The sequence below is a fragment of the Hyperolius riggenbachi genome, chromosome 2, assembly GCF_040937935.1.
Source record: "Hyperolius riggenbachi isolate aHypRig1 chromosome 2, aHypRig1.pri, whole genome shotgun sequence".
In the NCBI taxonomy this organism is placed as follows: Eukaryota; Metazoa; Chordata; class Amphibia; order Anura; family Hyperoliidae; genus Hyperolius; species Hyperolius riggenbachi.
Genome location: NC_090647.1, coordinates 13,758,236 through 13,772,628, shown reverse-complemented (window position 1 = coordinate 13,772,628; position 14,393 = coordinate 13,758,236). Strand labels below are relative to the sequence as shown.

General features: G+C 41.1%; 1 protein-coding gene across 1 annotated transcript; it reads left to right on the top strand.

Annotated features, from left to right (window-relative positions):
- Positions 1-8,846: 8,846 nt before the first annotated feature.
- Positions 8,847-9,824, top strand: LOC137544600 (olfactory receptor 52N2-like). The gene has a single exon (XM_068265696.1). The coding sequence runs from the start codon at positions 8,847-8,849 to the stop codon at positions 9,822-9,824; it is 978 nt and encodes a 325-aa protein (XP_068121797.1).
- The last annotated feature ends 4,569 nt before the right edge of the window (positions 9,825-14,393 follow it).

Below are 14,393 nucleotides of genomic sequence, written 5' to 3'. Positions count from 1 at the left end.
CTCACGGCGCTCAGGATTGGCTGATTGGTGGTGGGCGCGGCCGTGGGGTCTCCTTTGCTTCAAAAGCCTTCAGTCTTCACTCGCAACCTGTCTGCTGTTGCGAATACTTATGTGCTAGCGCTCAGACCTTAGATAGTATCAGGTGTGCTTTGATCTGGGAGGAAACCAGGGATTTCACACAAGACTAGGATTATTGTATTATAGTATATTTGATATTCAGTGTAGGACTCTGGCTTATCCCTGACCCTGCTCTTGCTTATCGATTCTGTACTTCTGCCCATCTGACTCTGTTGCTGAACTCTGCCTGATATCTCACTACTCTCTTGCCCGTCGATTTTGTACTGTACCTGCCCACCTGTTACTGATCCTAGCCTGTCTGATCATTCTACTCACCAGTGAACCCTGTCACTGATGAAGTGCTCTTTGCTAGTACTCATCAGCTCCTCTGGTGAGATCTAGTCCATTAATATATTACTGTGTACTATAGTACCCACCAGCTCCTCCTGTGAGGTTTAACAAAACTACTCAGTTACTGTACCAATAGTGCCCACCAGCTCCTCCGGTGAGGTTTAGCAAAACTACTCAGTTACTGTACCAATAGTGCCCACCAGCTCCTCTGGTGAGGTTTAGCAAATCTACTCAGTTACTGTACCAATAGTGCCCACCAGCTCCTCTAGTGAGGTTTAGAAAAACTACTCAGTTACTGTACCAATAGTGCCCACCAGCTCCTCTGGTGAGGTTTAGCAAAACTATTCAGTTACTGTACCAATAGTGCCCACCAGCTCCTCTGGTGAGGTCTAGTTAAACTATTCAGTTACTGTTGCACCAAGCACTATACACCTTGCTATTCTGCTAGCTATACTGGCATTATTGGTGATTCTGCAGCTCACCACATAATCAGGTATAGCGTCTGTATTATCGGTGATTCTGCAGATCACACATAATCAGACGTCTGTGTTGCTACACCAATCGTTACATTGGAGTTAACCAAGTGTATTTACATCCATTTCGTAAATTATACCTGACAGCTGCATAGATTCTTGACTTTTAATTTCAGCTTATCCAGAAAATGATTTTATCCTTCCTTTGATGATTTTCATATTTCCCTACAATGCAGAGGAGTTTAAAAAAATAAAGTTTACATTATTAAATAACTGATCCATACTTTTTTTTTCCGCTTTCAACTCTACTTGGTTATTTTAACATACATTTGTATTCGTTCTTTGCATATTTTAATAGTTGAAGATGTGTGCCCTCAATGTCTAACAGCACGTTGTACGAGGATTATGGACACACGGGACCAAAACTTTGAATATAAAAGGAGCCAATTCAGGCCAAAAAAGAAATAGAATTATTGATGAGTTAAAAAGAAATAAAATTGATATTGCATTCCTCCAAGAAACGCACTTCAAAAAAGGAAAAATTCCCTCTTTAGACAACAAGAATTTCGGAGAATGTTTTGTTGGGTCTAGTCTCCAGAAAAAAACCTGCGGGGTAGCAATCATCATAAATAAAAAATTACATTTTGAATTGGAAGATAAATTCTGCGATGAAATGGCTAGAGTTTTGATTCTTAGGGGGAAAATTAATGGGGAAATGACCACCCTGATTAATATATATGCCCCGAATAAGGGCCTCCTCACTTTCTTTAGGAAGTTGTCTAAAAATATAGAGACGTGGGCTAAGGGAAGGATAATCATGGGGGGCGACTTCAATATGACTATGGACCCATCGATAGACAACTCAAGGAAAAAATCCTCAATTTCTAAACATTTAAGGGAAAAAATAAATAATATATTTAGGGTCATTAAATGTATCGATATATGGCGGATATTAAATTTAGGAATAAAGGACTACACTTTTTACTCCATCCCCCATGATACATACTCAAGAATAGATCATTTCCTGACACAACAACCCTATGTAAAAGATGTGATGGAGGCCAAGATAGGAAATTTTTCTCTATCAGACCATGCCCCAGTAATTTTAACATTAAAATGGGGACCAGTAAGACAGCAGGCAAGACTCTGGAGACTAGACTCAGACCTACTAAAGGATAAAGAAATTGTACAAAGGATTAAATTAGCTATTGTGGATTTTCTGGACAATAACCATCACCCGATAATATCGGGAAAATTGCTGTGGGAATCCATGAAGTGCGTCATACGAGGAGAAATTATAAAGCAAGAAATAATCAAGAGGAAAAGAGAGACAGAATTGATTAATAAACTTATTAATCAGTTACAGATACTAGAAGATAAACACAAAGCAGAACAAACCGCTCTGTTGAAAGATAAGATTGCGCAGATTAAAGGGGAGTTAAATGAGGTGCTAAATACGAAATGTAAAAAAAATTATGAAAAAGTATGTCGGACTAAGACTCTCTACCTAAACAAATCAGGGAAAATAATGGCTGAGAGGCTTAAGAAGGAAAAGGCCAAAAGATTCATTGAAAAAATCAAAAATATAGATGGTACCCTGGTGCACGACACAGAGGAAATAAGTGAAGCCTTCTACACATATTATAATAACCTGTATAATTTGAAGGAGGGAAAAGGATCAACAAATCCCGCCTCCTTTTTAGACAAGGTTAAATTGCCCACATTGACTAATTTAGATCAAGAGGAATTGGGGGAACCAATAAAAATAGAGGAATTTTTAGATGTAGTTCAAAAACTGGTAAATAAAAAAAGCCCTGGGCCTGACGGTTACACAAGTGATTTTTTTAAAAACTTTGCTCCGGATTTAGCAGCACCTTTTTGTAAACTGGTTAACGAAAGCTTAGAAGGCAAGACATTCTCTGACCTCTCCAATAAAGCTATTATCACTCTAATCCCAAAGGATCAGAAATCATCTATAGAAGTCACCAATTACCGCCCAATATCTTTAATAAATATAGATGTTAAGATATATGCTAAAATATTATCAAATAGACTGGATAATAAATTAGATTTGCTATTGGGGAAACAGCAAAGTGGTTTTAGAAAAGGGAGGCATATAAAGGATAATATCTATACGGTAATAAATTTTATACATCAATGTAAGAAAAATCGAGGAGAGGCTGCCCTGCTTGCATTAGACGCAGAAAAAGCATTTGACAGGGTATCTAGAGAATACTTATACGCTACATTGGAAAAATTTGGGTTAGGCGAGAACTATATCAGTAGGATTAAAAAACTATATATAAACCAAACCGCTTGTATAAACATAAATGGCTTTCATTCAAAGGATTTAAGACTGACAAATGGAGTCAGGCAGGGCTGTCCTCTCTCCCCTAATTTATTTAATTTGGTACTGGAAACATTTATCCAGACTATACAGAAAGAAGAAAAGATTAGTGGTCTAAGAATGGGTAAGGAAGAATTAAAGATATGTGCTTACGCAGACGATGTAATTCTGACACTTAAAAACCCCGGTATATCTATAGAAAAAACCTTTAAAGTAGCAAAAATCTTCGGGGACCATTCAAATTATAAAATAAATGTAGAAAAAACCTCGGCGCTCAATTTAAACTGCAGTAGCGAGACTAAAAATAAAATTAGGGAAAAATATAAACTACAATGGCATAATGACCATATTAAGTACTTGGGGATACACATATGTAGTGAAACCCGGAATCTCTTCGACAGAAATTTGGGTAAAGAACTGGAAATCTGTACTAATTCCCTAAAACAATGGGATCTACATAGCTTTAATACCCTAGGCAGAATAGATATAATTAAAATGAATTTACTACCTAAGATACTGTTTAAACTACAAAGTATCCCAGTAGAAATTCCCCAAAACTGGTTTTCGGCGATACACAGGCTTTTCTCAAAGTACATCTGGAGAAATAAAGCAGTAAGAATATCATATAAAAAAATAACAATGGACAAAAAAAATGGGGGACTAGCAGCGCCGGACCTGTATAAATACCATCAAGCCATATTATTGGGTAGATTGTTGGAGTGGAGGCAAGGGAGAGAGGATAAAATATGGATTATGATGGAATACGAGAGTGTGAATATGAAAGATGTATTGTCATGGGATAAAACAAAAATCAGGCAAGCAGCAAAAACAACAGACCACCCATTTATTACCCCCTCGCTGAAAGCAATTCTGGACTATATTAAAATTAATATTGCAGACCCCCCACCTCTAATGTTAATCGAGAACAACTCAGAATTTGCACCAGCAAGAGAATTAGGATGGCTAAAAAAGAATAAATTAGAGGAAGATACGAGAATAGTTAATTTAGTTCAAGGAATAAGGCCTGCCACTGAGTTTGGAAAGTTACAAATACAAAGTTTCCTTGGAAGACAAAAATTAAAGGGGGGAGGGATACGAGACCAACTGAACAAATTAGAAAAAAATTTTATAGAAAAAACAGTCCCACAGAAGATGCTGTCTCGGCTATATGACCATCTGGGAGCAAAGGAGGTTGAACGAAATACTAGCTGGTTCCGTGAAAAATGGGAAACAGAGTGGGGAGAAAAATTAGATGATTCGGAGTGGGAGAAGATTACTTCATATATTTGGCTACCTAAGAATACTAGCATTCAGTTATTACAATTTAAAATAGTGTCTCAATGGTATTTAACGCCTGAGAAACTCTTTCAAAGGAAATTAAAAGAAAATAATCTCTGCTGGAAATGTGATGCAGGGACGGGGAATCTATCTCATATGCTATGGCACTGCACAACAATACGATCTTTTTGGTCAGAGATACAGACATTTATAAGAAATTATGTTCTCCCAGATGGTGATATAAATGAGAGAGTAGCAATTTTCGGACTGAGCCAAAAAGGAGAAAACAGTGGAATTGCTATTTTATATCCTCTCACTGGCAGCCAAAACTATTATAATAAAGAACTGGAAATCCACTGAAAAACCCTCAAAAAAAGAATGGGTGAACCTATCCTCTTATTTGCTACAGATAGAAGCTGGAAGGCGAGTCACAGAAAAATTTTCAGATGGCCAGAAAGCTGTGGGAGGAAGCAAGGGGGAGAGAGGATGAGAGAGGATGAAAGAGAGAGGAAGAATGAAGATTAGGGAATAGCAGGGGCGTAGCAATAGGGGTTGCAGAGGTTGCGACCGCATCGGGGCCCTTGGGCCAGAGGGGCCCCGAAGGGCCCTCTCTCAACTACAGTATTATCTCTCTATTGGTCCTGTGCTCATAATAATCACTTCTATAGATACTTTGAATAGTAGTGATAATTAACAAACTGTTCCCCATCCTCTTCTTGCACTTCTGACACTGTGGTTGTCCTTGGCAGGTTTTGGTGCGCCATATCAATTGTTACGTATAGAGTGCTTGGGGGGCCCCATTGTAAACCTTGCATCGGGGCCCACAGCTCCTTAGCTACGCCACTGGGGAATAGCAATGAGGGGAGGAATGGAGAGGTGTAAAGCCCTGGAGGGGTAAATGATTGGATGCCCAGAGGTAACAATGGCCCGGAAATGGTCAGAGTTGATAGACTGGATATATGTTAGAATGGGTGGAGAAAGGAAGGGAGAGAATGGGTAGAGAGGAAGGGAGCGGATGTAATTTAAGGAAGGGGAGTGCGTGTGTTCAGAAGACTGATTGGAACTTGGCATACATAATTAAAAGGTGAGAGATAGATTTGGTGAGAGGGGTTAGCTAGGCCACTGGCCTCTTTCTGTCCTTCACTCTTTTCTGCTCTCTCTTTGACTCTTTGTGGTTTGACTCTTTGTGTTTAAATTATATATACACATATATTTTCATACAGATGTACATATTTAAGAAGCAATACATTTTCAAACGATGATGCAAAATAAAACCCAACATAAGAGGGCTCCGGTGAAGCACAGCTAATCTAGTTTGGTACAGTACAAATTTGTACACTGAGTGAGTTTGAAAAAAAAAAAAAAACTACTCAGTTACTGTACCAATAGTGCCCACCAGCTCCTCTGGTGAGGTTTAGCAAATCTACTCAGTTACTGTACCAATAGTGCCCACCAGCTCCTCTAGTGAGGTTTAGAAAAACTACTCAGTTACTGTACCAATAGTGCCCACCAGCTCCTCTAGTGAGGTTTAGAAAAACTACTCAGTTACTGTACCAATAGTGCCCACCAGCTCCTCTGGTGAGGTTTAGCAAAACTATTCAGTTACTGTACCAATAGTGCCCACCAGCTCCTCTGGTGAGGTCTAGTTAAACTATTCAGTTACTGTTGCACCAAGCACTATACACCTTGCTATTCTGCTAGCTATACTGGCATTATTGGTGATTCTGCAGCTCACCACATAATCAGGTATAGCGTCTGTATTATCGGTGATTCTGCAGATCACACATAATCAGACGTCTGTGTTGCTACACCAATCGTTACATTGGAGTTAACCAAGTGTATTTACATCCATTTCGTAAATTATACCTGACAGCTGCATAGATTCTTGACTTTTAATTTCAGCTTATCCAGAAAATGATTTTATCCTTCCTTTGATGATTTTCATATTTCCCTACAATGCAGAGGAGTTTAAAAAAATAAAGTTTACATTATTAAATAACTGATCCATACTTTTTTTTCCGCTTTCCTGCAGCTATCAATTTTCTTTTGTAGATTCAACTCTACTTGGTTATTTTAACATACATTTGTATTCGTTCTTTGCATATTTTAATAGTTGAAGATGTGTGTCCTCAATGTCTAACAGCAAGTTGTAAGGGGATTATGGACACACGGCGGGACCCAAATCATCCCGGTTTTATGAAGAATGTTCAAGACAAAAATTGTTGAAGTTTGCCTTCTACCTCCTATGCATCTTACCAACCATCGGGCCAATAGGTGGGTAAAAAGAGCCAACCAGTAATTATAGCCTTCACAAGGTAAACGTTGGGACATCAGTGATTGACCACCTTGCCTCATCCTTAAATTTTCAGACTATAAGACGCTCCTGACTATAAGACGCACCTAGGTTTAGAGGACCAAAGCAGGGAAAAAAATATATACTAAACCTTGTGCATCCATGGTGAAAGGGCATCTTGTGGCTTATGTCCCCTTTGTACCTCATGCTTCCTTGTACCGCTTGTCTCCCAGCGCCCTCCTCTGTCTTCCACGTGTCCGCCTCTCCTCTGTCCTCCTTAAGTCCTCCTTTGTACTCCTGTGTCCTCCTCTATGCCCCTTTGTGCCCCCTGTGTTCTCAGTTTGTCCCCGTGTCCTCCTCTGCATGGGCACTGTACAGGGTGTCCCCGACATTACAGGGGGTTGGAGGTTGGTATTGGCCGGCGTTCATAAGTCAGGAACTCCCTGCATTTGGACTATAAGACACAGTAACTTCCCCCCCCACCACCACCACCACTTTTGGGGGAGAAAAAGTGAGTCTTATAGTCCAAAAAATACAGTAAATATAATTATTATTATTAGTAGTAGTATTATTAGTAGTATTATTATTATTATTATTTGAAGTGCATCTCCATTACCCCTGAGAAAGAAGGAATCCTCATGCAAGGCCACATCTGGAATATGGAATTCAGTTCTGGGTACCACATTACAGGAAAGATATTGCAGTTTTAGAGCAGGTGCAGAGACGAGCAACAAAATTGATACGTGGGATGGAAGGTCTCGCTTACCAAGAAAGGTTAGATAAACTGGGTTTATTTAGTCTAGAGAAAAGACGCCTTAGAGGGGATCTAATTAACATGTATAAATACATCAGAGGGCAATATAACAGCTTGGTGGATGAGCTTTTTGTCCCTAAGCCTTCTCAAAGGACTAGAGGACATAATCTGCTCATGGAGGAAAAATGTTTTATCCATTTATTTAGGAAAGGGTTCTTTACAGTTAGAGTGATTAAGATGTGGAATGCATTGCCACAGGAAGTAGTTATGGCAAACTCTATACCTGCATTTAAAGGGGGCTTAGATGCTTTCCTTGCGTTGAAAGACATCCATGGCTACAATTACTAGGTAATGCCTAATGATGTTGATCCAGGGATTTTATCTGATTGCCATCTGGAGTCGGGAAGGAATTTTTCCCTTTTGAGGCTAATTGGACCATGCCTTCTAAGGATTTTTCGCCTTCCTCTGGATCAACAGGGATATGTGAGGGAGCAGGCTGGAGTTGTACTTTATACTGGTTGAACTCGATGGACGTATGTCTTTTTTCAACCAAAATAACTATGTAACTATGTAACTATGTTGAGGCCAGATCTGATTGTTTCAGCCTCTCTCAATACATTGGTTGGGGAGGTTGGATGAGTAAAGTGGTGGGGAGTGCAGCTACAGTATGTGGGGTTAGTGTGTAGTTTCCAGGGATGAGGGAGGGGTTATAGGAATAAGAGGATTAAAAACAGTGCTAACAGTTACTTGGCTTCATTAGTGATAAGCACAAATTTCCTATAACCATCATTTTTCATCATAATTCACAATTACGATGCAAAATCATATTGTGAAATGTCAGGAAAAATTGTAATCAATTTCTCATGTAAACGTAATCAGGAAATGTACTTTTGAAAAATGTTCACGTAATTTTGTGTTGACTTTTGCGGGATATAGTAGTTAGCGATTGTTATAGCTTTGCTATTAACAGCTAAAGTAGGCTGAAAATTAGGCAAAAATTACGCAAAATTACAATTGGATTACACAAAATCAATTGAATGTCCGAATCATAATTACGTATGGCCGTAATTGCGAACATTTACACAAAATTTCACATAATTGTAATTAGCTGATTACGATCATCTGAGCCATCGGGTGGTGGGGTTAAGTAACCTCAAAGTTGAAGACCATTTGAGATGAGGGTGCAGTGAGGAGAATGGAGGGTATACAGGTTCGTGTGAGGGAGATGGGTTTTCACACCTCAAGGAACACACAGAAGTTCATAAACACTTTCTGATTGCTTTCCAGACAACCATGGTTTCATCAAACCTCAACACGAGTTCCTCCTTCTCTTATAAAGAGTTTAGACTCTTTGGGTTCCCAGAGGTAACAAAATTCCGACCTCTCCTGGCTCTTCCCTTTTCCTTCATATACACAGTCATACTGAGTGCCAATTCTGCAGTTATGTTGGTCATTGTGTTGGAGAAAAGTCTTCACACCCCGATGTACACCCTGATCTTCTCACTTCTGCTTTTCGCTGTTGTCTATACCACTGCCATAATACCCAAGATGCTCTTTAGTTTTTTCGGATTGAATGAGATTTCTTTAGCTGGGTGTGTGGCTCAAATGTTTACTGTACTTAACAGTAGCTTGGCAGAGGCCATTGTTCTACTGCTGATGGCCATAGACAGATATCTAGCAATCAGCCGACCACTACATTACCAACAGATCATCATCAAACATTTGACTGTCCACTCAGTAATCAATGGACTTGTCCGGAATAGTTTTTTTGCACTTTCTTTAGTTGTTATGACATATCTGGTTCCGTATTGCAAGTCTAATGTCATCAACCACTTTTATTGTGAGACCCTGATGCTCCTGGGCCTCAGTTGTGGGCAATTCCGAGCTGAGATGATTGGACTGCTGGGAAGGATCATGATCCCTTTATTTGATGTTGTCATTATTTTATTTTCCTATCTGAAGATTCTCCAAGCTGTCCTGCGGATTGCATTGGGAGCGGCTCGCTACAAAGCACTAAATATCTGCATCACCAACCTGGCCGTATTTTTCATCACCTACGTCTCTGGTATCTTACATTCCAGCTTTTACTTACCGGGAAGCACCACCTCCTACACCACACAGAACACTCTAAGTGCCATCTACTTTCTGTTCCCGGCAACTATCAATCCCTTTGTCTATGGCATTCGTATGGAAGAGATCAAGGACAATTTTTGCAAAAGGTGGAGGAAGAAGAAGAAGAAAGGTATCTCTGTAAAACTCAGGGGTCACTGAGGCTAACAATATCAGACATGGTCGCATCGAGGCTGAAACACGGCTACTGCGCCTGAGGAGGAAGTGGATTCAAAGATTCAATTTTAATTTGTTTAGTTGACCAACAAATGGTGTTATTTTTACTCCAAATTTAGAAGCCTATTTCAGGCAAGAATAAAAAAAGAGTATGTAGGGAGGAGGTTCTACCCACCTCCATAGGGAGGCTCACTCTCATCCTTAGTCCTCCTCTTCTTGGACTCCAGGTTCTTTATCCATATGATGTTGACGCTTGTGATGAAATCCTCCATGCAATGATATTCATCAGCCTGCAGCTTATGGCATGTGTCGTACTCCAGTGGCATAATAACAGGGGGGAGAAACTTTTGTAAACATTGAAGGACCAAGGCTGGAGTGGGCTTATATTATTACCTCCCAGCCTCTGATTCAGGATCTTCCATTGGCACACCACTGGTAGTCCCTGTCTGCTCTTACCCCCATGTAGAATTAAAAACTGAAACGGTAAGTATAATAGTGCCAGTGCCAGGTTAGCCAGTCCTCCTCTTTCCTACAGCAGCCACTCACCTCTGACTTGGTCTTCTTGCCTTTCCAAAGACATTAAGCGACTAGTGTGAAACCTTGGGAGCAGGATGGAAATTAGAGACAGAGGTGTCTGCATGGAAGGGATGAATTGACCAACCTGCTTGTGGGTAGATAATAAACATCTTTTCTAGGGGAAGAGGGAAGAATGTCCACACTAGTTAGGAGGAAGAAGGTTAGTGTGGAAAATGGTGGCAATGCTATCGGGTTGAAATATCAAGCTGCTACAGCAGCACAGCATAATTGAGAGGAGCGCTGTACTGTGGTAGGGCAGCGCCGGTAACTTATGTGCGCTCCTTGTAACTAACGGCTGCTCCACTGATCCCACCCTGAGCCCTGGCAGTTCCAGTGGCTTGCCTGTCACTTGACAGACAGCCAACTGGGCCAATCAACGAGCGGGGATCATATCCTAGAAAGCCACTGGACCAGCAGGGGCTCAGAGCAGGATCAGTGGAGCGACTGTTAGTTTCAAGGAGCGTGCATAAATTACCAGCGCACACGGTGCACTGCGCTACCGCAGCATAGCATGCACTGAGCTCACACTCCTCTCGATAAGCTGCGCTGCTTTAGAAGCACGGCTTGATGAATCAGGACCAATGCGTGAAAGATATGATGTCTCCACTTGTTATGTAATGCAATCACTTGTTGGGGGGGGGGGGGGGGTAAGAGAGGGTTATGGTAGGGGCAGCACTTGCTGTGGAGGGAAAATGATCTCAGCAGGTGTTTTTCTGAATTGCTCACAGGAGAGCTGTTCAGTCATTTCCATTGCTGTATTTATAATATTTTAATTGTTTTTGATGTTTTGGAACACCTTTCCCTAATAAATCGAAATCATTCTCTATATATGAGGTGGTCTTTGGCTATTATTGAGCCATAAACATGGACTCTTTTTTTCTTTGTTACTCCATTGGAGTGGCTAATTGCTTGGGTCCCTTCCAACAGGATGACCTCATTGTGGTGGAAGGGTCTAGTATGAAATCACATGCATGCAAATTATTTTGGAAGCAAACATCCTCCATTAGGTGTTTAGCACCTGCCTCAGCTGTAATGAGCCCAGTTATGTCTTTAAGTTTCCTTGCAGCTCTATGCAGATAGTGTCAGTCAGGTGCAGCTTGGTCTAGATGTGCTGCCATTCCCCTCTACTGTGAGATAAATGTGTAGCAATTTGGTGGTTTAAAAGAGCCCTCAGACTGTTATTTATCATGAGATTTTTCATGTTCAGTAGCTGGGAAGTTTTGTTATGTAGTATTACAGATCTTATTTAACCCATTCAGGTTCCGTCGTTTTCACGTGAGAAATGTTCACCTCCCATTCATTAGCCTATAACTTTATCACTACTTATCACAATGAACTGATCTATATCTTGTTTTTTTCGCCACCAATTAGGCTTTCTTTGGGGGGGTACATTTTGCTAAGAGCCACTTCACTGTAAATGCATTTTAACAGGAAGAATGAGAAAAAAATGGAAAAATTCATTATTTCTCAGTTTTCAGCCATTATAGTTTTAAAATAATACATTCCTCCATAATTAAAACTCACGTATTGTATTTGCCCATATGTCCCGGTTATTACACCGTTAAAATTATGTCCCTATCACAATGTATGGCGACAATATTTTATTTGGAAATAAAGGTGCATTTTTTCCGTTTTGCATCTATCACTATTTACAAGTTTAAAATAAAAAAAATATAGAAAAATTTGATCTTTACATTGATATTTAAAAAGTTTAGACCCTTAGGTAAATATTTACATGTTTTTTTTTTTTTTATTGTAATGTTTTTTTTTTTTTTTATAGTAAACATTTTATTTGGGTTGTTTTGGGAGGGTGGGAGGTAAACAATAGGTTTGTAATGTAAATGTGTGTTGATTTTCATTTTTTTTAATTTTCAGTTGTAGTATTACTTTTTGGCCACAAGATGGCGACCATGAGTTTGTTTACATGACGTCACTCTAAGCGTAACACACGCTTAGAGTGACGCATCGGGGAGGGAACAGCCAGAAAAGGCACAGCTTCCGAGAGAAGCTGTCGCTTTTTCAGCGGTGGAGAGGAATCAGTGATCGAGCACCATAGCCCGATACACTGATTGTCTGGCTACCGAATCCGCGGTCGGGAGTGCGCGTGCACGCGCGCGATCGGCCGTAGGAGCGCGCGGTAGCGTGCATGGTTCCTGGATGTAGTTTCTACGTCCAGGAACCAAAATAAGTTAAAAAAAAACAAACATTTTTTCATGTACAGAAAAATCTGCAATAAATGTTGTCCTGCTGGTACCTCAGAGATCTCCCGGCTTCCTGGGTGACAGAGCTTAGCCTTGCAAAGGCAGCTTAGAAGATGTGTCACTGTCATATTTCAACTTTTCCAACACAGTAGTTCAGGACCGGATTTACCATAAGGCAATGTAGGCACGTGCCTACAGGCGCCTGATGATGGGAAGGCGTCTCACTCCCCTCCCTGAGTGCTTCCCTCCCTCCTTCCCTAGGCAGAGTCCTGAGCGGAGTGTAAATGAGAAGTTACTCACCCTGCTCTCTGCATTCCACTGACCAGATCTCTCTTCAGTTGAGGCACCACTAGCTACTTAATACTGATGGTACCTCTGACTACCTAGTGCTAAAGGGCACTTGTTTCTATAAGGGCAAAATAAAGTAATGGAGAAGAAGTGAGGGCTGGTTCACACTTGACGCTTTGGCAGCGCTGTACTGATCGCCAGTGATCAGCAAAGCGCTGCTGCTAATGTATCCCTATAAATGCATTCTCACTGCAGCATTTGAGATTGCGATCAATCTCTGACGATTCTGCGGTGATTCTGGTTCTATGGAACGGGAATCATAAGCGCAAATCAAGGTAAAACATGAGATTTTGACTACCTAATTGCTATTAATATTCAGTTTTCAATGAGAACCCGCCTTAACAGCTGGGACAGCCAGAACACTTGCGGTGGGGGTTTGTAGGTTCATGAAGGGCGGAGTCTAGGGTGCCAGGACATCTTTGCCTATAGGCTCCTGTGATGTAAAGCCAGGCCTGCAGTAGTTAATTAACCTTTCCAGCTATATAACTCACAGAACAGAGGTAAAATTAGCAAGTTATTGTCAAAGGACTCTTCCTGGATTTTTCAGCACCCCCTGAGATTGTCTATGACAGAAATCAATAAGGCAGACCCTTACTAGTCTGAGAGGCTCCAAAACACCAGGAGTGCTGACCAGGGCCGCCATCAGAAATTTTGGGGCCCCTCACAAATCATCAGTCCGGGCCCCCCCCAACGAGGTGCAAGTGTCCGAATGGACGCGTTGCAAGCCTCAATATCGAGCACTTCCTCCTTCAAGCCGGAAGGAGAAAGTGCTCCATCATTTTTTTAGAACCTCCCAGTTTTATTTTCTGTTTGAAAAAGCTAAAAAAGTAGGTTTAATGCTATTGTCTCATATGGTAATGATTCAGCTTTTCCCATAGTCTCGCAGTTAGCAATCATGTGACCCCCAACAAGACAAATTCAGCAATCATGAGGCCCCCAACAAACCATGAGGCCCCCAACAAGACAAATTCAGCCATCATGAGGCCCCCAACCAGACAAATTCAGCAATCATGAGGCCCCCAACAAGACAAATTCAGCAATCGTGAGACCCCCAACAAGACAATTTCAGCAATCATGAGGCCCCCAACAAATCATGAGGCCCCCAACAAATCATGAGGCCCCCAACAAGTAAACATTCAATCATTAGGCCCCCAACAAGACAAATTCAGCAGTCATGAGGCACATAGACAGACAGCATTTCACATAAATAGGCAGAATGCCCCCTTATTATGGTAGACACCTCTCACCTGGATTCTGACAGGGACCCCCAGGTTAGGTAGTGAGTGACATGGAGCCCTTTTAGGTAGTGAGTGAGTGACAGGGAGCCCCTTTAGGTAGTGAGTGAGTGACAGGGAGCCCCTTTAGGGAGTGAGTGCCAGGGAGCCCCTTTAGGTAGTGTGTGAGTGACAGGGAGCCCCTTTAGGCAGTG

What these genes read in the sequence shown, in the direction of transcription:
- LOC137544600 (XM_068265696.1), top strand. Translation starts at nt 8,847, where the DNA reads ATGGTTTCATCAAACCTCAACACGAGTTCCTCCTTCTCTTATAAAGAG.